Below are 25,314 nucleotides of genomic sequence, written 5' to 3' on the forward strand. Positions count from 1 at the left end.
TCTCATCTGAAAATTTTTGGTGAGAAGGGGATTAAAAGGTGGTGCTGAACATCAAACAAACCCAGGGCATAATATATGCTAACCAACCACTAAGCCACAAACAATATCCCACACCCCATCTGAACCATTTAAATGGTAATTTCATAAATGGCACACAATTATCCTCTCATTAACAACGCAGTCATTTTTCTAATGTGCAGATTGGGTCAAGTTATTCCCCTGTTTAAAAATGCTCCAATGGCAACCAGTCACCTTGCAAAATAAGAAGTTCTTAATGTGGGACTTAATGAACTTATTTTTTCAATGTCCAATGTGAACTTCCTACTCATATCTTAGTTCAAATATCTCCTCTGGGAAACCCTACTCTACCTTCCCACAGTGTCCTCCTCCAAGGTCCTGCAGCATGCTGTCCTCACTCCACCACAATGTGGCTACAATTGCTTTTTTGTCTGTTCTTCTTTGTGCCTTTACCTTAGTATACAGCTGAGAGACTGTACATATGAATGATCTGGCTTACAAGCTCAAGCTAAGTCAGTGGTTCTTCACCTGTACGTTGTGATCCTTTTGGGGGTAGAATGACCTTTTCACAGGGGTCCCCTAAGACCATCAGAAAACACAGGTATTTACATTATGGTTCATCACAGTAGCAAAATTAGAGTTATGAAGTAGCAATGAAACAACTTTATGGTCGGGGATCATGGCCACGTGAGGAACTGTATTACAGGACTGCAGCATTTAGGAAGGGGAGAACCACTGTGCTAACGGTGTGCAAGTAGTTTCTGAAAACGGCCCCACAATGTTCTTTTCCTTCTTCTAAAGCAAAAGCCTGAAAGCCACCTTTCATAGCTACTGGTCTCAAAATTAGGCAAAAATTAGCTTCGTTTTCTAAAAACAGAAAAATAACAACTATTCTCTTGACTGGCAAGTCAACAACTTCACCATACCGGAATTAGCACAAGGCAAAGAAAAGTAAAACCTTTCATCTCAGGAAAAGTTACTTTTAATTTCAAACATGCACTTTGGAGCCCTTATGAATTTATTAATCAAAATTACCAGGAAACTCTAACTTACAAGAGGTTTATAAAGGCATAAAATGCATCCTGGCAAAGTAGTGACGAGTTACAAGTTATGAAACGCTGAAAAACAGCTCTCTTCCTTACTTAAGCATTCAAAATTCTCCACAAGTGAGTCACCTCCAGCCAAAGAAAGCTAAGCCCCACCTGAAATAAATAACCCTGGATCTGAAGTTTGTACATCTATGGAAATCAGCACAGTATCTGCTGGGTGAAAAGAGGAATTACCAATGAAGCCAGTGGCAAATAATCCAAAATGATTCTTGCGTCACCTTGGGGTACACTAAACACTTTATTCAGGATGGCAACTGACATTTGAGTTTTCAAGCTATTAATAATGCCAGATAGGTTCTACTTCCTGTATTTAGACCAACTGATTGAGTTCAACACAGCCCATGAAGAAGAACACCCCATAAGTGTGCAATTCTTAAAAGGTACCTAATTCAAAATGAAACTGGAAAGAAACTGGAGAAGTAATAAAAGCAGGCTAAAGCTAAACAGGTTGTAACTACGGCAATAGAACACACATCACCTGGAGGTTAAAGCTGAGTAACTCCCTGGGATGAGTGCACTACTTGAATGCACACTAATCCAGAGAGTGTGCTGGTATGGTTCCTATGGAAACACCAATATATGTTACACAAATATACCGACATTTCTGGGTGCTTGTGGACACACACCACCAACAACAACCACAACAACAAACAGCCACCACCACCCCATCATCACCACCACCACAAACAACAACAACCAACAACAACTACCTACCACCACCACCACCACCACCACCACCGCAGCTGTTAGTTATTCCAGTCAATGCAAATCCACTAAAGCCATGACACCTCTAACTACCATTGACAGCGTATAGGCTAATCCTCACTGGCTGGAGGGCAACTTGTATAAAGTGACAGGCCTTCTACCAATTTTCAATCACTCCCTGGATGTTATAGTTTCCTCACCACTTCCTGGAAGGCTCCTTGTTGCCTTTCACTTGTAAAGCACATTGGAATTGAAGTCTACTGTAACAAGTAGGGGCAGAGATCCCAAGTGCACGACCTGAGGAGCACACTCCACCTGTGTGGAGAATGGCAGTTTGCAGCACCCGGGAGCCTTCCCTTAGCTTCTGCCCTTATTGCTTTCTCTCTTTCCTCTCAAACTCCAACACTTCCAGTAAGTGCTGCTTGTTTCTGAACTTGACAATGCAGGTGTGGAGTAGGTATTGCTTGGTGCTCAGCTTCCTTTGTTCAATGGTATGACGTCATCATGCTGCTGTGTGTAGCTATAAACTTATTCACTGTTGTATTACTCTAGCAATACTAAAACTCACTCTCTCGTCCCAGGCTGATGGACTTGTGTTCTTCCCAGGTTTTGACTTACTCTTTATCGCATTGTAATGCTAGACTTAATACTTCCATCTCCTTACTACATCACATTTTTTTTCTGGCACACCTTTATAGATTAGTTATCTATACATATTAAAACAGTTCTTCAAAACGAAGCTAGATGGCAGGAAAAGTAGCCATGAGAGAGTAAGCAATGCATTTTGCAAAACACACTCAGCCCTGAAAAACATGGCAGAGTTCTTTATGACCTGGCCTGCAGCACTTTCTTTGGTCTGCAGGGTGAGCTTCTGCTGGCTAACAGTGTATTCGTTCTCAATGCTTTGTCCTCCTCTTCCGTGTGCAAGGGCATTTCTCATGAGATTACACTAAGAAGAGAGTCCTGAACTGGTCAACTTTAAAGAGAATATATCGTAGCTGCCACCATGCAGAATATACAAACAGACATGTCTTGGCTTTCTAGCTTTGGGAATGGTCTAGTTGATCACATAGAGCATCTAGACTATGGTCAGTGAGCACCCTGGTTTACACAGCATGGTTTCTGCTGTATGGTGGAGAAAATGAACAATTTAGGCAGAGGTCGCAGAGCCTTCATCTCAACCCATCTTGTACCCTTCTTCTCTTTTAATCTCACTCTCCCAATTTCTCTCTTTTCCTTACTCTTTGTTGTTATTATCAACTCATCTCAACTCTTTAGGCTTAAAATATAACAAAAACAAAATAAAACCAAAATCCCATTTTCAACCTCTTGTGACAATGTCCTGCTCTCCCTGCCCGGGGATCTAGAAGGCCTTCTCACCACTCACTGTTCAACCACTACAAACTGCTCTCTACCTCCACCATGCACTGAAACCAACCTCTGGCTCTCCTTGTATATCTGATGGGTAGTCATTAGGTATCTCTCCCTAGGCATTTCTGGGGAATCTACCTTTGCCAACCACTCTGTTCTCTTGAATCCTATATCACTACACTTGCTGGCTTTCTTCCAACCTCCCTGGGTACTCCTCTCTTGGCACCTCTTAAGGTCGTTAGTATTGGACAGCCCTGTATAAGATATTTGTTCCTTGAACCAAGGCACAGAAAAGCACTAGTCACCCAGGCCTGATGACTTGACTCCAATCCAAAGTATTAAGGAACTTTAAAGAGAATATATCTTAGCTACCACCATTCAGAATACGCATACAGACACATGTCTCAGTAGAACCCACACACAAGCAAATAAAAACATGTTTCTCAAGGTTCATCCACTGGCCATTTGCTCATACTTTATTGCTTGTTTCTGACCATCTTTGTCTCATATGTGAGTTCCATGATCACCTCCATGTCAACTTGAGTACTCAGAAACACTTCTTCAGTATCTTAAGACATTATCAGGCCTCTACAGCCCTTATATGTTAGGAAGCCGTTAGGTCATGGGCTTTGAACTCAAGCCAACTTAGTTTCAAATTCCAACTGCCTCTTAATTCACCAAAGATTTCATATTTATATAAAGGCTATTGTGCACAGCAGAGCAGGTTAGAAGAGATAAGGAATGAAAAACCTTTAAATACAGTTCCAGATACATAGTAATTGTCCCAATAAATAATTCTCTCTACTTTCCCTTTCCTAGAAGCTGGTCCTGTTTCCCTAACTACAGTACCTTCCTCCTGATCTGCTGCTTCCTCCCCCGTGCTTGCAATTACCAGTGCTCAGTTTATAATCTAAAAATATTGAATGGAAAATTCCAGAAATAAACAATTTATAAATCTTAATCACACACCATTCTGAGGACTGAGGACTACTTGAACACAGGCACTGCGACAGCATCAGTCTGAGAAGTAAGATGGCTGCTGTCCCCAGGAGCCTGCCTGCACAGAAGTGTTCTTCTCCATACCAGATGCTCAGGCAGGGAGCCACTTCGTTCAGCTTGGGCTCTAAACCCTAAGGTGGCCCCTACCCTTGACACAGACACTTACCTTGCTCTGCCCTGACCTAACGGCTTTAGGAGGACACTCTTCATTTCACCTACCTGTACAGATTCTGTCTCCTGGGATCTCCCAAAACAGGACAACCAATTCCCACTCAAATATTGTAGATTTGTTTTGGTTTTTTTGTTTGTTTGTTTGTTTTGGTTATGATCTATATCTTATTTTCTCCAGTCACCCTTTTAAGTGAGTTAATTTCAAGTCTCTCTTCACAGGAAGCATTCTTTTCTGAATGAACTCTGTTCTATCCACATAGCTTTTCAAAGTATACTGAGGAGACACTCTTGGTCACCTCCCAACATCCTATTCCAGCCATACAATTTTTTCCTTTCTAAAAGTACCTGGCTGTTCAGACGCAGACTCCCATCTATGTGGCCAGGTGTAGCAGCAGGAAACTTTATTCCCAGTTCCAAACAATTCCTTCGTAAAGCTGATAATCATGCGCCTCTCACCTTTTATGGGTTTTATAATGGGCATGCAACCAAATACTGACAAATTACCAAAGAGGGAGCATACAAGACAACAGGTAGTCCTTCTCCTTCCTTTGGCAGTGACTGTGTGCAGGTAGGATGCACAGAATTACTGCAATGATCTGCACGGGAATGAGGATGGAAGCAGCACAAGGAGAGTCCAAGGGAGTCAGGGCTGGGCTCTCAGGGCATGGCCAGAGCCCGTGTCCAGACGGCTTCGTTTGGTTATTGTGTTTCCTTTTTTTTCTTTGTTTGGTTTTTTTGTTTTGTTTTGTTTTGTTTTTCAAGACAGGGTTTCTCTGTGTAGCCCTGGCTGAACTGGAAGGAACTCACTCTGTAGACCAGGCTGGCCTGGAACTCAGAACTCCGCCTGCCTCTGCCTCCCAAATTCTGGGATTAAAGGTGTGCGCCACCACTGCCCGGCTTGTGTTTCCTTCTGATTTAAGCTGCTGTGGTCAGGGCTTCTTTTCAGAGGCAGCCAACAGCATTCAACTTGACACACAGAAAGAGTGGGAACTACTCATTCATTCCTCCAGGAGAGGTGGGAGGTGATAAAGTGGAATTTACAATCCAGTTTCCATGGATAAAGCTAGGAACAATATTGATACATTGTATAGATTACATAGCCCCTCCTCTTGTCACCTTACTTAGTTTGTATTGTTAAGTTACTAGTCACTAAAGAACTAGTGGTTACTTTTCATTCACATATTTCCTTTGCACTGTTCCAGGTGCTCAGATCTTTAAAGGGACCATTTCTTATAAATAGTAATAAAGGAAATTGAAGAGTTACTACTTGATTACAAATTGAGATAGGAAAAGAGAACAGAAAAAGAACAGAAAAATGAATTGTCACTGTTCTTGTAGAAGTGGTAAACTGGGGTTAAATTTTGGCTCAGAGTCTTTTCAGAGAATTCATGGCTCAAAAATCCACTCTTACTTGAAGCAGAAAAATGTTTCCCAAGTCAGTTTATATAGCCTATTATGTATTATCAAGATTTACTTGGAGTCAACAAGCAGCTTTGTTGCCCTACAGAGCACACGTTAGGCCTGTATGAGGATTTACTGTCACACTAAAGAAAACATTGAGAAAGTACTGCCAGCTCTGGGCTCAATTCATGAACTTGACTAAAACAAACACTGGGGACAACTGCCTGCTCTTGGGGTCCAGGGGTGGGGCTGGCAATAAAATTAAAGCAAGCCTGTATAAATGTACACTTTCGCCCAATACTGCCTTCTTGTTACAAGATGTATCCCACCCCTCAATTGCTCCACTGTACTTAAAACCTGCACCACCACTTCCCAAGGCCTTCACAGAGTGTGCTTCTGACTTAGTGTGCCACTGTCCCCTCTCCCCACTTTGCTTGCCTCTTCCCACCCAGATCCCAGTCTCACTGGACACATCGATTCTGAAAACATGTACAGAGTCTGCTTATCTAAAGAGATTTCTTTTTCTTTGCTATTCCCGTGTGATTAATTTTGCCTGGCCTGGACCCTTTGCCCATCTAATTCTTTGCCCCCTCCTATCCTACACCATACACAGTCTCTTCATCCTTTTAAGGTCATTTAAAGTCAGCTTCCCTGAAAAGTGACTTTCCTGCGGCGGAGGTGGCACACTCCTATACCTGCACATATGTTTCAGCTCCACGGTGAGGCAACTCTGCGTTTTCCCTTCCACCCTTCTCACTGTTGACCAATGTAGTGTGTTCCTCTGCTGGTTGATCCACTGCATAAGAGCAGGCACCAGAGCTGCCCAGGTCACTCTAAGAAAGAAAGAAAGAAAGAAAGAAAGAAAGAAAGAAAGAAGGGAGGGAGGGAGGGAGGGAGGGAGGGAGGGAGGGAGGGAGGGAGGGAGGGAGGGAGGGAGGAGGAGAGGGGAGGGGAGGGGAGGGGAGGGGAGGGGAGGGGAGGGGAGGGGAGGGGAGGGGAGGGGAGGGGAGGGAGGGAAGGAAGGAAGGAAGGAAGGAAGGAAGGAAGGAAGGAAGGAAGGAAGGAAGAAAAGAGGGAGGGAGGGAGAGAAAGAGAGAGAGAGAAAGAAAGAGAAAGCCAATGGTGGCCATCATTCTTTCAAAGGCCCCTTAATGCCACAGAAAAGCACACTATGCTACATAAGAAAGCAGTTTACAAAACTACACATTAATTAGAAAGAGTCCAAATTTTAAATATTTTTATTAATTCTTTGAGAATGTCATACATGCATACAATGTATTTTCATTATATTCACCCCTACTTCTCCCTTAACTCCTCCCAGATCCACCCCAGCCCTTCCCAATTATGCATCTTCCCTCTTTAAAAAACCATGCACCCACTGAGTGCAATTTGTACTGCTAATATACTCATGGGCATGGAGCCATCCACTAAGTATGTTGACCTGCCAGGGGCCATACTCTTAAAAAGATTCCAAATTCTGAGGTAAATGTACTTACATATGTATAAAAAAATTGCAAAGGAAATGTATCAAAGTATTAACAAGAATGGTACATATAGATATACATGTGTATATATGTACATACAGTATGTGTACTCATACATGTGGAAATGAGAGGTCAATGTCATATTTCTTTCTTTATAATATTCTATTTTGGGGCTAGAGAGATGGCTCAGTGGTTAGGAGCACTGACTGCTTTTCCAAAGGTCCTGAGTTCAAATCCCAGCAACCACACGGTGGCTCACAACCGTCCATACATAATGAAATCTGATGCCCTCTTCCGTTGAGTCTGAAGATAGCTACAGAGTACTTAGATTTAATAATAAATAAATCTTTAGACCAGAGCGAGTGAGGCCAACTGGAGCGAGCAGAGGTCCTGAATTCACATTCCCAGCAACCACATGATGGCTCACAACCATCAGTACAGCTACAGTATACTCATATACATTAAATAAATAAATAAATAAATCTTTTTTAAAAAAAAAATTTTTTTTTTTTTTTTAGATAGTCAAGCTCACCCAGTTGACCAGACTAGGCAGCCAGTGAGCTCCAGAGGTCTGCCTGTCTCTGCATTCTTCCTTCCCTGTCCCACAAGTGTTAGGTTTACAGACACACATCACTGGGGATCCACTCAGCTCTTTCTGCTTGTGAGGCAGGCATTTTACCCAGAGTCATCTCCCTCCGCCAAAGTGTGTGTGTGTGTGTGCGCGCGTGCGTGTGCATGCACACACAAAATGTAATTTTTAAAATTAAGAACCTGGATACAGACTGGGTGTGGTGCATGCCTTTAATCCTAGTACTCCAGAGGGACAGACAGGAATTTGAGGCCATCCTGGTCTACACTGTGAGTCCCAGGACAGCCAGGGCTGAGAAGCTGGACACAGAACGTAAAACAACACACAGCATGGCAAAAGCGGTGGGAGAGGCCTAGTCTTATGATGAAAGAAGAGAAAACACAACTTGAGGATGAAGAGTAGCACATGACTATTAAACAACTAAAGTAAAAGGAAAGGGCAAACAGTGATTACTTGCCTGTTACATTTGTTACTATTCCAGTCAGCTCATATGACAGCCATGCCCCATTGTGCTTCACCAAAGCACAACCCTGGGATGCCAGCACACTTGCTTGGATCGTGGTTGCTGTCCTGACCGTACACAAGAATCACCTGGGCACCATGAGAGTTGAAAACTGGTCTCTAGGAGATGGAGCTCAGACGTCTCTCTGAAGCTAGGCACTTCTGATACAGCCCTGGCTCTGAGCAGCACCTGTCTAGGACAAACTGAGACCATGTTAAAGAAGTTCCTGTTCATCTAAGGTTTCAGATAAAACCGGAGCCTGGGAGGTAGGGGATGCAAATGGAAGCACAGCGGCTGCTTGCCAAAAGCCAGCCAGCAAGCAAAATGCTCATAGCATGGAAAATTCCACTCCTAAGTTTGGTTTGTTCAGCCACACACATAATCCAAATGCCAAGGGCAGTAATAAGTTTCAAGTGGCACCGCACCTACCTAGAACTCAGCCTCCTGAACTAACTTAGCAAAGCAATCAAAAAGGGTTCTCAGAGAAGACAAGACACGGGCTTCTTAAAACTCATATCTCACAACTGTCACATAAGAGCTATCTCATCAGAACACCACTCCTCTCTCTCTCTACTCCCTTCTAATGTGCCTGTCTGACTGCCAAATCCACAGTAGATTAGATTTGTACAGTAAGAGGGGAGAGAAGAGTCACAGGGGGACAGAATGAAACAAATAATGGAGACTTAACCATATACATCAATCAGGGTGTGGGGAGAGAAATTACATAAAACAATGACTTGAAAACAACTGTTCAAAAGTATGGCCAGGATGATGCTTTCACTATGGAAAAAGTAAAATCATAGCTTTATATTTTTCTTAAGGAAGCAAAACTGAGAGAGAGAGAGAGAGAGAGAGAGAGAGAGAGAGAGAGCATTCACATCTGAGCACCTGAGGCATGTCAAGAATGAACAGTCTAGTTGGGCACGGTGGTGCACACCTTTAACCTCAACACACAGAAGGCAGAGGCAGGTGGATCTAACTAGGCATTCCAGGACCTCAGGGTTACAGAGCGAGACTTCACATCTCATCTGGAAACAGCCTTGTACTGCAGGGATCATTCAAGGTTAAAGGCTAGGCCATACAAGCTCTAGGAACCAAGCAGTGAGCACTGCAGCTGTGGAGAGCCACGGAGTCTTCCTGTCTCCTTGGTTTGATGTTTTATATGCACTACAGCTTTTGCTTTTGGTTGGGAGTTTTTGTTTTGTTTTGTACGTGTGTGTGTGTGTGTGTGTGTGTGTGTGTGTGTGTGTGTGTGTGTGTGTGTATCTAATTTCTGGGTGCATGTATTTATGAAGCTAAAGCTCCAAATCTGTAGTAGTAATTTATAAGCTGCCTTATTTGTTTATATGTTTAAAAGGTTCTCTTATTAATCATAAGAATTTAGAGAAGGATAGCAGAACTAGCTAACTCAACCTAATATTTAGGACTGTTCTGATAATAAACTCAAAATAGCCCAGATATCTGTGTAAGTCAGAACTGAAACAAGACCAATGGTAGGGTCAATCAAAACAAGTCAAAGTGTTTTCAATGGTGTTTGGCCCTTTTTTAAATTGGCTCCGGCATTTTTCCTAATGGGAGCCGCAGACAAAGCAGCAGTCTGCGATAAGCCAGCAGCCTCAGACAGCTCCAGATGATCATCCATTGTCTAAGTCCTCAAAGCTAACTTTGTGGTCACAGAAAGAAAAATTGTTTGAGTTTCTCTTGGTGTTTGCTTCATTGTTTTAGGTAAAACCTTTTTTTTTTTTTTTGAACCAATTCAATCGCTTCTATTGCTTGTGTGAATCTTCTGTGTAAATGGTAAATTGTTTTTTTTTTTTAAACTCAAGACAGTAATATAATCATGGGAGAGATATGAAAAAGATAAATTAAAAGAAAGCTATGTTTGTTCCTCCATATGCCTTTCCATCCATTCCAGAAGGACATATTACAACATATTACAACTTTGTACCAGCCTGTGGCTCCTCTAGGAAAAATTTTGCTCAGCAGGAAGCAGTCTTTGTAGTAAAGCACTTTTTAGTAAAAGTCTTTTTAGTGCTTGAGTCCCACTAAAGTAAGACCTACTGCTATGTTGTGAGTTACATAGACTGCATGAGAGATGAAAGGACTTCTAGATCGTCAGAATGGCAACATCAGTGAGGCAGCTATGTGGGGACTATAAGGTAGTGTATCTTCACAGAAGAGCTAGGACGTGGGGGGACTGGATGGGGGCAGAGCATGGACAAGTAGCCAGCTGATGGCCTTCATACACTTTCCCAATTATCCAAGCCCCTTACTGGGATTCTCTGCCCTGCTTTCCACAAGTAGACCATTCTATTTCATCAGGATATGTTGGAAGCCATGATCTAACTCACAGGCTATCTCAAACATTTCCCGCCCACAGTGTCATGATCACAGTACACAACTGTCTGGGTGCCGAGATTCAGAAGTTCAGTAATTGAGTATAAGATAAAGGGAGATCTCCTGTTCCCTGTCCTAGACTCAAAGATGACCAGAAACCGTATTTGTGCTAAGTTTTCCTTGGTGATTCTCCCTTGTCACAAGGACTTGCCTCCGCAGTAAACTGAACTACAATGCCATTCACACCGTTTACAACAGCATTTAACAGTCCATCCCAGATCTGTCTCATCAGCACCACAAAGCAAATTCACTTCTCAGAAATGAAAACTCCAGTCCCTGATTCCAGTGGAGGGCTACGGGGAGGCATGCAATAGCGGGTAACCAGACTTAGGCCAATGTACACTAATGTGCCTGGGCTGCCTCAGAAATATATGGTTCCAGAAGAGTGGGAGAGGAGAGGCCTGCAACCACATGGCCCAGAGTTGCTTTTAACTCAGGGTCATCCTTCTGCCTCAGGTTCACAAGGGCTGGGATTATAAATCCAAGTCACTGTGCCTGGCAGTATGCAACTTTCTAAGAGAATTTGTATCAATTCAACTTAATCTCTAATTGGAAGACAGCTTAAGAGAATACTGAAAAGGTGTAGACATTGTAGAGGAAAGCACTTTACTCAATGGAGGCTGGCTAGTAGCATGGCTATCTACACTGAGAGTAGGGAGACACAGAGCCTCTCATCTGGGAAGTTCAGGCAAGAAGGCAGTGGGGAAAGACAGTTTCCAGATGTGAGACAGCTCTTTTCCATCAAGGATCCGCTTAGGTTGTGCCTCATCGGGAGAATATGCCCAAGCCATTTCCAATCTCAAGTCCCAATCCTCTCTGGCCTGTAATCTATACATATACACAGCTCTTATGTTGTCAGCAGTTCTTTTTAAAAATATGGTTGGTGTTGAGTCCTTCTGTCTAGGGAATACTTAAAATGATAAATTATCTGCTCTGTTTACTTGGGCTCCATATTTCATTTCTCATTGATTCATTTATTTATGCATCCTTTACCCAACAGACTCTCTCAAAGAGTGACTTCCAAAAGAAAGCCTAGCAAAGTACTCGGTACAGTGCTCAGCAAAAGTCAAGTCGTTTCCAGCTTAAAGCTGGAGAGTATGTGAAAATCACATAGAATCCACAGTTAAATAAGGAAACTGGTTAAGAGTTGTCTTATTTTTAAAGACCCTCTACTTAGAAATGTATCACATAGCTCTCAGTGCCTAGATTCGAGGGTCAGTGAGATCAGAGAACATGGTACGCAGAATAAAATACAGCAGAAGTTCTTGCTGGGAGGTGTTTAGTATGATTTTCAGGACGTGAACAGTGGTACTCCTGTAGAAGCGGTTATGTTTCAGGCAGCAGTTACACAATGCACTGAGCATGGCCAGGAAATGTCCAATCCAGGAGGCTGGACCAGGGGGCTAAGCATTCACCGAAGACCTGCTATGTTCTGGCCCCTATTAGGAGGTTTTCAGATGCTATCATTTAGTTTCACAATAGCCCATCATTCCTACCAGGGAGGCTCAAGGGAGCCAGGTAGAACATGAAAAACACCTTCTTTCCACAAATTAACCAGAATTCCTTCCAGGATCTTTTTCATCCTTGCCTCCCAAGGTAAAACCAAACCAGATTACTCCTCTATTTTACTGGGGGAGGAAGAACACAGCTACTCCAGCACTCACAGGGGCAGGAAGGGCAGGGAGGGCAGGCAGCATGGGAAGGAGCAGGGAAGAGTCAACAGGAATTAAGTGGGTAGACTGAGCCCTGACCAGACCCTTTCCACACTGACAATGCTATCCCCATAACCCTAGAGGCTGATCGCTGTCCATATACATACCCCGAGGCCTAGGGAACCCAAGTCATACTGCCAGGAGGAGGCAAAGGGAAGCTGAGATTGGGAGCCGATCAGGCAGGCCTCAAAGCCTGTGTGTTCTCTCTCTCCCGCTCTGTGGCAAGCACACTTTTCCTTCTCCTCTTTCCACACAAATGCCCCTAAAGTATGGAAGACATAGGTCTCTCCAAGAGCTCTAACCAACAATTCCAGAGCAGTTAGATGAAAGAAGCCTGTGTCCCCCAGGAAATAAAACTGTCAAATCAATCAGGGGATGGAAACGACAATTAGAATGAGGCTTACCCTCTCACTCCAACCTATGAATAGAGTCGACATCTTGAGTGATGTCAGTAGGTTGCATGAATGGGAGAAGCTATGATAGGGGCTGACACTTCTAAGGACCACAGAAATTTCTCTCTCAGTGAAGTCAACAATGGCTGGGCAACAACACAATGGCCCAATCCTGTCTTTAGGGAATTATCAGAAAATGGGGGCTCAGACATCAATGACAACCAGTGTATATGGAGCAGCTAGCTCTCCACATAAGGCTAGCTCAGTGCAGAAATGGAGGCGGATCATTAAGTAAATGTGTCCATCCATACCAAACTCACCAGTCCTGTTCAAAGTCAAGCAAACCTAAGAGTCGATCCCTTCAAAAGCCTTCAATGGAAGTAACCAGTAGTGACTTCTGAGCGCTTGATCCCATCCACATCTGGCTCTATTTGGGAGCTAAACTCAGCAGAAGTCTACAGGGTCAAGAAATGACCCTGAATAAAAATAGCCTTGGAAGTCTGTCACAGAGGAGAGGAAACAAGGCGGTGGGGTGATTCACTCCAAATGGCAGCTCCAAAACCCAAATTCCCATTTTTGTTCCAATCTGAAGCCAATGTGCAAAACAGGCACAGAGCAAACTGTCCATTTCCAAAAGCAGTTGCCAAAGAATTTTATATGGAAGCCAAAAGGATTTAGTGTGCCATTCACCTCTCCTCTAAGTCTAAGAAGGAAGAGCCTGAACTGAAGCACTGAACCTATGGTGGGGTCCCGGTGTGGGAAGACCACCCAGGGTCCAGTAAGGAAGGAAAAACTGTGTTCGCCAAAGTTTCCAATGACCAAATGGCTCTCTGAGTGTGGGCACAAGAGTTCTATGGGAACATGTGAGTCCCTGGCTGCTCTGTCTGCCTATTTGTTCCCTAACTTCTCCTTTCCCCAGCACATAATTAAGGGTAACGCTGAGAAGGAGATATGCTTTGTCTTTTGCAAGTGAGGGTGATACTAGAGATTGGAGCCTCTGCCTGCTAGGCAGGCACTTTACTGAGCTACATCCCAGCTTTCTCTTTTGGGTTTGAGTGTTTGCTTTTAGAGAGAAAGAGAGTCAGTCCCATGCAGCCCAGGCTGGCATCAAACTCACCAGACTCTGAGCTCCTGATTAACCACACTCCCCCTCTTTCTTTGCAATTTGAGACACAGCCTCCATAAATTTCAAGTCTGTCCTTGACCTCACTCTGCAGCTCATCTAGACCTTGCTTACAATCATCCTGCTTCAGTCTCCCAAGTAGCTGGGATTATAGGCCTGCAACACCAAGCTCTGACACACTTAGAATCGAGAATTCTCCTGGATGAGGACCAATTATCCAACGTTTGACTACTCAAGCTTTGCTGAACTCACCAGGTATCAAGGAATAGTCTGAGGTATAACAGGAAACAAAACGTCTACTTCTCAGTCACTCACACCTTCTCCCCTAAGCCCTCTACCCAATCTTACATCCGAAATTTATATCCCTTTTCTTACAGATGGTGGTTCTCCAAACAGCACTGGGTTTCAAAGTACCAGAGAACCTGGGTCTACCTTTAGAAATGCTGTCTTTGACAAACTCACAGGTTAGCAAGGAAACAGACATTAAGAAAGAAAGAAAGAAAGAAAGAAAGAAAGAAAGAAAGAAAGAAAGAAAGAAAGAGGGAGGGAGGGAGGGAGGGAGGGAGGGAGAGAATGAGAATGAGAATGAGAATGAGAATGAGAATGAGAATGAGAATGAGAATGAGAATGTGGCCAAGGCTTATAACTGTTATGAATAAGTGTGCCTGTAACCTAGGAGTACAGAGTATAATTAACCCTGTCTTGGAAGATTGGGAAAGACTTCTCAGACTGGTCTCAAGATGAGTAAGAAAGAGTGTGACCAGCAGGGAGGGACTGAGGGCAGGGAGGAGGAAGGAACATTCCAGAGAGTAAGAACAGCCTGGCCAAAGGTTCCCTACTGAAGGCAATTTTACCCAGATACAATTCTTGCATCTAGTAGTTAGATGTTGCTAAAGAACCCCCAGGGCATAGAAGAGCCCTCATATCAAAGCCTTATCCACTCAAAATGTCAACAGCCTCACTGACAAACTATGCTCTCAGCAAAGATTAAAAGAAAGAGAACTGGAGTGTAGCTCAGTGGTAAAGCGCTTGCCTGGTATGCATGGGACCTGTGGCTTCAACCCCCTGCACTGCAAAATAACTGAGGCTGAGCAGGCGCTTTAGCCTCAAGATAGGAGCAGCAGATGACGGTAGGAAGCCTAGCACTGTCGTATCAGCTGGAAACCACATCTCTGGGATAGTGTCCTCAGCTCAAGTCCGCTCCGGAACAGCACCCTACATCTTGTATTTCAGCAGATGTTACATGAAGGATGACAAGCAGAGTGAGGTGTTCTCTCGGCCGGCTGTTCACCTGCAGGGCTCATATGCACAGAAGATTTGAAGCTGGCGGAGATGCTGGAAAGACTCAGGAACAGGAAAAGGTCAGGCTAGAAGCAGCAGCAGCAGCAGCAGCAGCAGCAGCAGCAGCAAGGGCTCCTGGCCCCAAACAAGCGGCTGTAAGGGAAGCAGAATGCGATCTGAGTGCCAGGGTCTCGAGCGGGCACTGAAGATGCAGGCAGGAACTGTTTCTAATCATAAAACAAGGAAGCAAACAGGACTCTTAGTCCTGGGCACGGATCATTTAGAAACAGTAAGGACTTTCCCATTACCACCTCCACTGAAAAATTAAAGAGAAATAATAGAACAAGCCTCCTCCTCTCACAGGAGTCTTCTGGGAAGAAGAGAAGAGAGCCTGAAGACACTGGTAGATTTTGTTACAGAAGCAAGAAATACGAATTGAATCTTCTTAGATACGCTTCCTCCCGCTAGCCTGCACCATCTCTTTAACATTACCCTGTCCAGATACACACACTCACCCACACTGGCTCTTAGAGGTGGGGCTGAGGAGATAACTCAGTCAATAAGTGTTTACCTTACTATTATGAAATCCTGAGTTACCTGAACACAAGTAAGAAAAATCCCAATGTGGTGACACTTGTAACCCCAGGGCTGGAAAGGCAGTCACAGGAGATCCCTGGGGCTCCCTAGCCACCCTAGCCTACTTAGAGAGCTCCAGGCCATTGAGAGCCCCAGCCCTGAAGTTGGCCCTCACAACACGCACAGGCATGGGAATGCACATACAGAGAGGTAGTGTGAGTAGAACGAAATGACACTGATTGAAGTAAATGTTCATAATCAAGCTGTAGTTCCAACGAAGGAAAAGCAGAAAACTGTCATCCAATTCTTTTGTTGTTGTTTCTCTTTAGATAGTGCTAGGGGTTAAACCCAAGGCCTTGCACATGCTAGGTGGCACATCCTCTGAATTATACCACTAGCTCTGAAAAGACAATTCCAAACCTACAATGATGTGAAAGGTTTTTGATTATTCCTTTATTGGATTGATACCTTATTGAAGTCCAGCCTTACACCCACAATCCTCCTGGCGTGGCCTCCTAGGTGCTGGGATTGACAAGTGTGCACCGCCACACCCAGTGCCATAAAAGTTTTATTAGAAATTCCTTTCTTCTCTATCTATAATACAGAAACTATTGCCACAAAGGACTGTATTGTGTGCCCAGCACAGTGGCAGAAATTCTCCACTGTTGAGAAAATTAAGATCAGGTCTTGATGGCACAGAGCCCTGAGGTAACTGAGCCTTGGGTTCTTCACTGTTGGTTACAGACCCAAAAGGAAGGACGCAATCCGTGCAGAAGATCCGGGCAGAAATCAGAAGACCAGACATTGCAGAATAAAGAGTACAGACTGGAACCAGCATGGGGAGGGGCCGGAGTAATAGGAACGCCTTCAGGAATTTCATTTGCATACCTGCATCCATCCCTCAACCAGACACCTCCCATTTCACCTGCAAACTGCCAAAGCATATGCCTGGTGCAGTCCTGTACCACGACCATTGAAAGTGTCTCATCTTAGCACATGGTCTGCAGTGGGGATTCCTGGTCGCCTGGAAATAAAGTGAAACGGATGGCCAAAGGACCCAGCAGCAGCAAGGGTCCAGAAACAGCTAAATAGGCTCAGGGATGGAGGGAAGACTGAGGTAACAGGAAGCTTCTGCGCCAGGACAGGGCTGTTTTAAATCTGGGTTGAGATGTACAGCTAGAAAAGAAGGTATGGTGCTACCAGTGGCTGGCACTCTAAGGCTCCAGGGAATTAACAACTGCCCAATTGCTGAGCTATGTAACGAGAGCACAGCCAACTCCCAGAGTTACATACACAAATACTGGCTATGGAGTCACACGCTTGTAATCCCAGCACATGGAAGCAGAGGCAGGAGGATTATGAACTTGAGGTCAGCCTTGGCTATGTAGTGAGATGACTGGCCCTCCCCCCACGAAAAGTGACAACATCAGCAAACACATACAGATATCAGACAGTCCAGGGTTCTAATTGGCAGGGAAAGGCGGGCTGGAAATCTCAGCATTAGACAGGAATCCTGCTAATGAGAGCTCATGACTCCTCCCACAGATCCCCAACACCAACTCCTCTGCAGACAACAGAGCTCACTGACTATCTCCCAAACACAGTCAGCTTTCATGCTACCTTCCCTACTCACGCCACTGTATCCACCTGGAATGTTCTCCACCCACAGGTTCACCCGGACAAGCACTACTCATCCTCTGGGACTTAGCTCAACTCCTCTTCAGGGTGTTTCTGACTCAACCTGTGGCATTTTCCCCCTTTTGAACTTCCAGAACAATTAAGTTTATAGAATTACTTGGCACATAGCCATCTTAGCTCAATAAAGCTTATCTAGTTTTCTATTTTCTAAATGAATAGCGATTGCCACCTTTCTCCCTGTGTTCACTGACATGCCACCTCTTTAAGATAAGGAACAGAGCTTACTCATAACTCTTTGCATCCATCCATCTCATCCTCTAGTACCTTAAATAAAGTTCAATTACACTATTCTCTTCTTTGCACATAGGAGCGAGGTTCTCACTAAAGATCTAATCATTCAAACCTTTGAAATTTTAATTTTTAACTAATGAATGTGAAATCCTTTTAAAAAAAAATCTAAATGTTGTACTTCAATTTACTTAAAAAGAAGAAAGCCAGGGCTGGAGGGATGGCTCGGCAGTTAAGAGCACTGACTGCTCTTCCAGAGGTCCTGGGTTCAATTCTCAGCAATCACATAGTGGTTCACAACTATCTATAATGGGATCTGATGCCCTCTTCTGGTGTGCCTGAAGACAGCTACAGTGTACTCATATACATAAAATAAATAAATAATGCTTTTTTTTAAAAAAGAAAAAAGAAAAAAGCCATAGGGCAAATTCAGTTGTAGAGCACTTTCCACTGGCAAGAATAATGACAGTATTAATTTTTAAAAGCCACAACCATTTAATTCTATTGCAGAGGGATGGGGTGGGGGGATTATTCTTTGTTTTACCCTTTCTTTTCTGTTGGGGCTAAGGGTGGGGTTGTAAGACAGTATCTCACTATGCTAGAGTTGAATTTGCAAGCTTGCAGACTCAACCTCCTGAGTAAACTACAATATTTGGCAAGAAGAAAGTTTTAAAAATTAACTTGACTCTAAGCCTTCAACTTTAAACTCGGAAAATTCCTCAAGGTTCTAGCTAATGTCATGTCATGTGTGTAGTACATATGATTAATACATATGTAGTCTACATGATTAGTTCCGTGATACATTACAATGTACATATGGAAGTTAAAATAAGACACTATATTCAAGTGTTACTATTGTGTCTTGTAAGCAGTATATACTTGGCAAATGGACTTGATGTCTGATAATCTGAAATGATTAGTAATTGACAGCAGCTTAATTGAAAAGAGGCTTCTCAAAGCCCATAGCTCCATCAGGAGGGAAGTATGGTAGAATCTCAAGTAATTTTGAGCAAGTTTAATTTGTGAAATTGTTATTTTACATATTCTTTTTCTGCTTACTGTACACTTGAGAAAACTTTGAACAGCATTACTAATAAGTATTTGCCAGAAGGTAATCTTAGGAATTCTGTAAATTAACTAATTTAACCTCAAGATAACCTTAATTCTATTTTTTCAAAAATGATAAAGATACAGAAATATTTAAGTACGCTATCCATAGGCCACAGCAGGAAAGTGTTAAAATTAAAATCCGAATCTCAGCCACTGATTCTGAACCACGGTAATACTGACTACCGCTGTAAACTTCTTCATTTTGATTAGGTCAGTATTTGAGGTCATTTATATAAAAGTTGGGCATCTAAACTTTGGTTTAAAATTAACATATAAACCACAGTGTCACATGTTAGTAATCCCAGGACTCAGGAATCTAAAGAGGACTGCTTTACTTCTGAGGCTATATCTGGGGAAACTAACAAAAACTAAATACATAAATAAAATAAAATCAACAACCAACTAACAATGAAACAAAAAAGTGCAACATGCTGTTATAATGCTTTGGATACAATCTGTAGTTGACTCTGCAACTGTTGGTGCCACACTCTCAGAGTCAATCAAATTCAATCAGCTGAGAATTGAAAAGATTTAGAGAAAACATTTTATCAATGCTGACCAGGTTCAGACTTTTTCTTGTCATTAGCTCTTAGTAATAGCAGCAACACTTTACATCGCATTACACTGTATTGGGTATTATTAGTAACACAATACAATGATTTAACATACACAAGAGGGGCTAGAGAGGCAGCTCAGTGATAGAGCACACAAAAAGATTGAACAAGAGTTCAGTCTCCAAGACTGAGAAGGACTATATATACATATATACATATGTATATATGATGGTATGTGTATACAGGCTATATGCAAATAAGACTCCCTTATCCAAAACTTCATTCTCTGCAATTTCAGATGAAGTATCAATGAAGGTGAATATGGCACAAAGAGAAACTGCAAGAAATTCCATCTAACTTTTCTTACTGTCATAATAGTTCTGTTTTATATGAGTCATTTTTCATCACCAGGTATGTAGTTAAAGGGAAAAACACAGCATATACAGTTTATCCACTAGGGGGTTTCTTGGAATCCATGACCCACATATATGAAGGGGCTAGTATTCTGCTATGTCAGTTTATACAACTCAGGAATCCTCTGATTGTAATTTTTAAAAGAGAGCCTTGAAAAACTCTCCAGACTGACCTCAAACTCATTTCCCGGCATCACACACACGCACACACACCCTGAGAAGTAGGTGGGATGATAGGTGAGTATCCTCAGATTCTAGAATTCACGGGGACTCTTGGGATAGACTTTCTGGGGACACTGGGGGACTACATATAACTCCGCAACATTCTATTTAGGAATACTCTGTGTATCTTGAGAGCACTACCCTAGGAAACCCGGGGAGTCCTAGAATACAAGCACTGAAAACTCCTGGAAACGGAGGGCCACAGACAAGGCCAGTTTATGGCAGGCATGTGTAGTTTGCAGGCCAGTGTTCCTGCTCCAGACACAAGGAAGCCTGACGCAGAACAGATGAGGGCTGATGATGCAGCCCTGTTTGTTAGTTGATAGCGTGATTGCCTAATGCGCCAAGCCCTGGGTTTGATGCCTAGCACTACAGAAATCAAGTGCAGCAGTGCATACCTGTACTCCCAGCAGGAAGTAAAGGTAGGTGGAGCAAAAGTTCAAGTTCACCCTAGCCATATTGCAGAACAGAACATATGAAATTATTTGTTTTGTTAATTTAAAAATTAAAACAGGTTTTTTTAAAAATTACAGAATTGTAGTTGACAGTAAAATTGAGGTAAATATCCAAACCTAATTATGATTTTCAGGTTTAAGTTTAAAAAGTGATATTTGGCTATAAAGTTTACAAGTAACAGACAGAGCAAAGCTTCCGGGAAAACACAAACAAACAAATAAACAAGTAAGCACACGCTTCAAGCTGAAACTCCGTTTCAGTTTTTTTTTAAAGTCAAAACACTTTAATACTCAGATTACATATTACTGTTTGAAAATGAAATAATTACGTATAGAAGACTTTCTAAAATAAGTTCCTCTTGGAAGCCCATTTTGGGGCATTGTGTTGTAACTAAATTCTCAAAGATGTCAGTAACACAAAGGCTCCATCCATACATAACTCCTTGAAAAAACTGAAACCATGGACGCCTTGTCAAATTCAGACAGTTTATCTTGGCACTGGCAAGTACAGCAGTCTCTTCGATGTCTGGAAACGGGTCTAATTACGTCGAATGAGTAACTAAAAAATAGCCCGTGTCCCGGAACAGACAGCTTAGGGTTCACTCCATAGCATCCTGAATGGTAGGATGGAACCACGCCAGAAAGAAAGAAAAGAGAAAAAAAAAAGAAGAAGAAGAAGAGGAAGGAAAGAAACGAGAAAAGAAAATCGAGCGTGAAAGCAGGAGATAGATGCCAGGCTCTTTTAAAACAACCTTCCAGTTTTCCTGGGGCTGCCAGGGCCATCACGCCGCTCCTAAGTTTTTCTTTTCCCTTACTTTTGTTCCATTAAGTCACCCGGTCCCGCCCACATCATTTACCTGGCTCAGGGCGGGCTGGTGCACCCCTAAGCGACCTCAAGCCCAGCATGCCCCTAATCAAGACACCACACAGGGACGACCCCAGACCCCTAAAGTGCAGTCCTAGACCTCATCACACCCTGGAGTCCCAAGGCCGCACCAAGGAAGAGTCCTCTCTCTGGGAGGCGTGACCACCCAGCGCCGCGGACCCCCTGTCACCCCGCCGCACTCACTCGCGGGAGCTGCTCGCCCCGGTCACCCCGAATCCTCAGCAGCGCCCCCTCTCGGGAAACCCCGGCATGGCTGTCGAGACGCGCTCACCTGAGCCTAAGGTTGGCCATGAACTCGGGCATGGAGACGGTGTCCATCAGCACGAAGTCCGCCTTGCCGAACTCAAGGCTCTCCTGCTCCGCCATGGCGCCGGCTCAGGTGGGAGCGCTCGGGTTGGGGCGGGGGTGCTCGGCACCTTTGGGCGGGGTCGGGCCGGAGAGAGAGAGAGAGCGAGAGAGACGGCCGCCACTCCTCAGAGCTCCAGCCGGCGCGGCTCTGAACGGGCGAGGCCGGCGGCTTCCGCTCCTCCCGCGGTGGCTGCGGGTTGTGTGGGGGCCGTGGTGGCGAGACGGAGACGGCGGCGGCTGGTCCCGCCTCTAGCCTGGGTCCCGCTGGGCCCCGCCCCGCCCCGCCCCGGCCGCTCGGGCTCCGCCCCGCCGATGAGCCCGCCCAACCCCGGCCCAGCCGCCTCCTCACCTGGGCGGCGCGCACGCGTGGGGCGGGGACGCGCTCTGGGCCAGCCGCGGCGGCTAAGCGGCAGCGCCCCCTAAAGACAGGCACGGGCATCTAGCGTGGCGGGGAGCCGTGTGGACCTGACTCTGGGTAGAATAGGCCTTGTTGCCTTCTTCAACCCCTGCCTAGTAGATGCCAACAAACTTACAAATTTACAAACTTATAACTTGAGCGGCTTTGGCGCGAATTATCCATTATGATTCCCTCACATTCTTCTGTGCTCATGTGCCATCCATCCTTGAAATGGTGGCTGAATAGTTATGGCAATGGTAGAGAATACTTCCAGGTCACCGAAATGTTTAGAGCTGTTCTAAGTGCTTTAGCAAACTTAAGTAACTTGTCACACTGCTAGGAAGTGGAGGAGCTGCGACTTCGTGGAGGTCATCTGATTTACGAACCCCAGCATTCAGCCACATGGCTTACTCTTCATTTCCAGTGGTCCATTTTTTTCCACTCATGTGAGCATGTCATCAGACTAGTACCTTATACTAGTAATTTTTTAAAAAATGTATGAATCATCTCCTCGGGATGATTGCAGCTTCTAGCATAGAGGACCATGTCCTAAACTTTTTTTTTATATCCCCCACCTCCACTCTCTACACATTCCAAGAAGCTTATAGTAGTAGTTTGTATTATAAATAAGAAATCCATGAAATTAGTTCCATAGATTGTAATGAGTTATGATCTCCAATTTCAAGACACACTGGGTGTTCTTAAAATGGTTTTTGTTGGGGGGAGGGGTGTTGCTGGAGAGATGGCTCAGTGGCTAAAAGCACTTGCTGTTCTTACAGAGGACCAGAGTTAATTTCCCAGCATCCACAACAATAGCTTTGCCTGTAACTCCAGTTCAAGGAGATGAGACACCCTCTTCATACCTCTGAGGGTACCAGGCAGGAACATATATACATGCAGGGACTCACACAGTCACATAAAATAAAGGTGAATAAATATTTTTTTTTTAAACTTTTCTTTCAGGGGCTGGTGAGATGGCTCAGCGGGTAAGAGCACTGACTACTCTTCCCAAGGTCCTGAGTTCAAATCCCAGCAACAACGTGGTGGCTCACAACCACCCATAATGAGATCTGACACCCTCTTCTGGTGCATCTGAAATCAGCTATAGTGTACTTATGAATAATAATGAATGAATCTTTGGGCTGGAGAGAGCAGGGACTGAGCAAGTGAGGCCTACCAGAGTGAGCAGTGTTGACTGGAGCGAGCAGAAGTCCTAAAAATTCAATTCCCAACAACCACATGAAGGTTCACAACCATCTGTACAGCTACAGTGTACTCACATACATAAAATAAATAAATAAATTTTTTTTTAAAAAACTTTTTTTCCAAATATAGACTATATTTTCCTGATGGATATACATTGTAAGGGGCATTGTCTAGTACCTGCACATATTTGGGCCTGTGTCTGTTAGGACCATGTTCTGTGCAGAATCTATTAGGAAATCAAGAGCATCCAAGCCCTGGCTGGACTTCAGCTCTGTGGCTGAATTTGAGATGAGTAAACTAGGCTGAAGGACCTTGGCATGTTTTAGCTGCCAACAAGCCACACTTGCCAAGAGAGGGGACAGCACCCTGATCGCTTTCCTGCAGCACCTCTGCCTTCAGAAAGCCACCCTGATCCTTGGCACGGCACAGCAGGTTGGCCTGCAGTTTGGCTCCTGTGTGTAGCTTTCTTTCTGAGGAGGATTCTTGGATTTCATGGTGATTGTTTGTAGAGAAAGAACTCTGGGATAGATACTTCCAAGATAGGACTGTCCTATGCCTGTGTCATTTGTGAGAGCAGACTGGTGGCTAAGAAGACGCTTATATAAACTGGTTCTGCATTCCTACACTCTTCTGATCAGTGTATCTCCATGTAGGCAGAACTGAGTTTGTAAAGGGAAAGAAGTAGGTCTCAAAGTCTGTGCCCTAGGAAGCAGACCCCAAGTTCTATCGGTAAATGGATATGTAGGTATGCCTAGTATATGTGTGTGTGTGTGTGTGTGTGTGTGTGTGTGTGTGTGTGTGTGTCCTGAATCCTGAGGTCTTGACAATCAGAACAAAATTCTAGGCACTAAGAAAAGAGACATGAAAATCTACAGATCACAAGAACATCAGAGAATGGGAGGCACAGCAGGGTGATTTGTGATTTCCAAATGGCTAAATTTGGAGAACTTTATAGTAGTCATTGCCATGTATGGGAGGCTCAAGTCTGGAATATGTGTACAATCTGTGCAAAGATATTCTGTAAATTCTTGTATACATCCAGATTAGAATAAAGTCAGGCATCGAGACCAGTGAGTTTCTTCTGATGAACTTGGAGCTATCCAGCAAAGTCCACTGTTAATTGAGGTCACCCTTTAGATTCTGATGTCATTTTTTTAAATGTCATTGGGTTGTACAAACATAGAGAGAATTCTGATTCATGCGTTCAGAAGTAATTTATTACTTGTACAGTTTTCTATCCAGCATTGTAGTGCCCAGCTGCAACCTTATTGATCAATGCTCACACAAAGCCCAGATGGTGTGGGCAGCTAAGTGTTGAGGACTATGCTCCTGCAGGCTAAGCCACAGCAGTTTAGCTCTCTATGAATCTCTTTCATGACAAAACAAGAAGGGAAACACATTTGAGCCGGGCGTGGTGGCACACGCCTTTAATCCCAGCACTTGGGAGGCAGAGGCAGGTGGATTTCTGAGTTCGAGGCCAGCCTGGTCTACAGAGTGAGTTCCAGGACAACCAGGGCTACACAGAAAAACCCTGTCTCAAAAGAGAGAGAGAGAGAAACACAGAGAGAGAGAGAGAAACACACACACACACACAGAGAGAGAGAGAGAGAGAGAGAGAGAGAGAGAGAGAGAGAGAGAGAGAGAGAGACATTTGGCTATGCACGTTGCGTTCTGGTTTAAGATGTATTAGCAAATAAGAATTTACATCACCAACAGTAAGATGTGCTGACAGTATGAACTTTCTGATTGATTGATCACCTGAAAAAGACACAATACCACTTACCTGCTAAGAAAAATACATGTGTTTGTGAAGAAACGTGGAGCAAACCCAGAACAAAGAGTAGCCTGCAAAAGTGTTGATCAGTACCCGTCAAAAATGCCAAGGGTATGAAGCACAAAGATGCCAAGGCACTGGGCCAGTTACGGGCTAAAACCTGGATGAGGACCCAAAAGACATCACAGCTGAA

General features: G+C 43.9%; 1 protein-coding gene across 4 annotated transcripts in view; it reads right to left on the reverse strand.

Annotated features, from left to right (window-relative positions):
• Myo1d (myosin ID) overlaps positions 1–22,025 on the reverse strand; it is a 297,930-nt gene extending 275,905 nt beyond the window's left edge. For 3 of the 4 annotated variants that reach the window (XR_003949464.1, XM_006533585.1, XM_011249086.2), the window contains exon 1: positions 21,668–22,025. Coding sequence is in view for 3 of the 4 variants with exons in the window: in XM_006533585.1 (XP_006533648.1) it covers positions 21,668–21,762 (95 nt within the window). In the remaining variant the exon portion in view is untranslated. The remainder of the gene's footprint in view (positions 1–21,667) is intronic. The other variant, NM_177390.3, reaches the window with a different exon arrangement.
• Between the last annotated feature and the right edge of the window lie 3,289 nt (positions 22,026–25,314).

The sequence above is a fragment of the Mus musculus genome, chromosome 11, assembly GCF_000001635.26.
Source record: "Mus musculus strain C57BL/6J chromosome 11, GRCm38.p6 C57BL/6J".
In the NCBI taxonomy this organism is placed as follows: domain Eukaryota; kingdom Metazoa; phylum Chordata; class Mammalia; order Rodentia; family Muridae; genus Mus; species Mus musculus.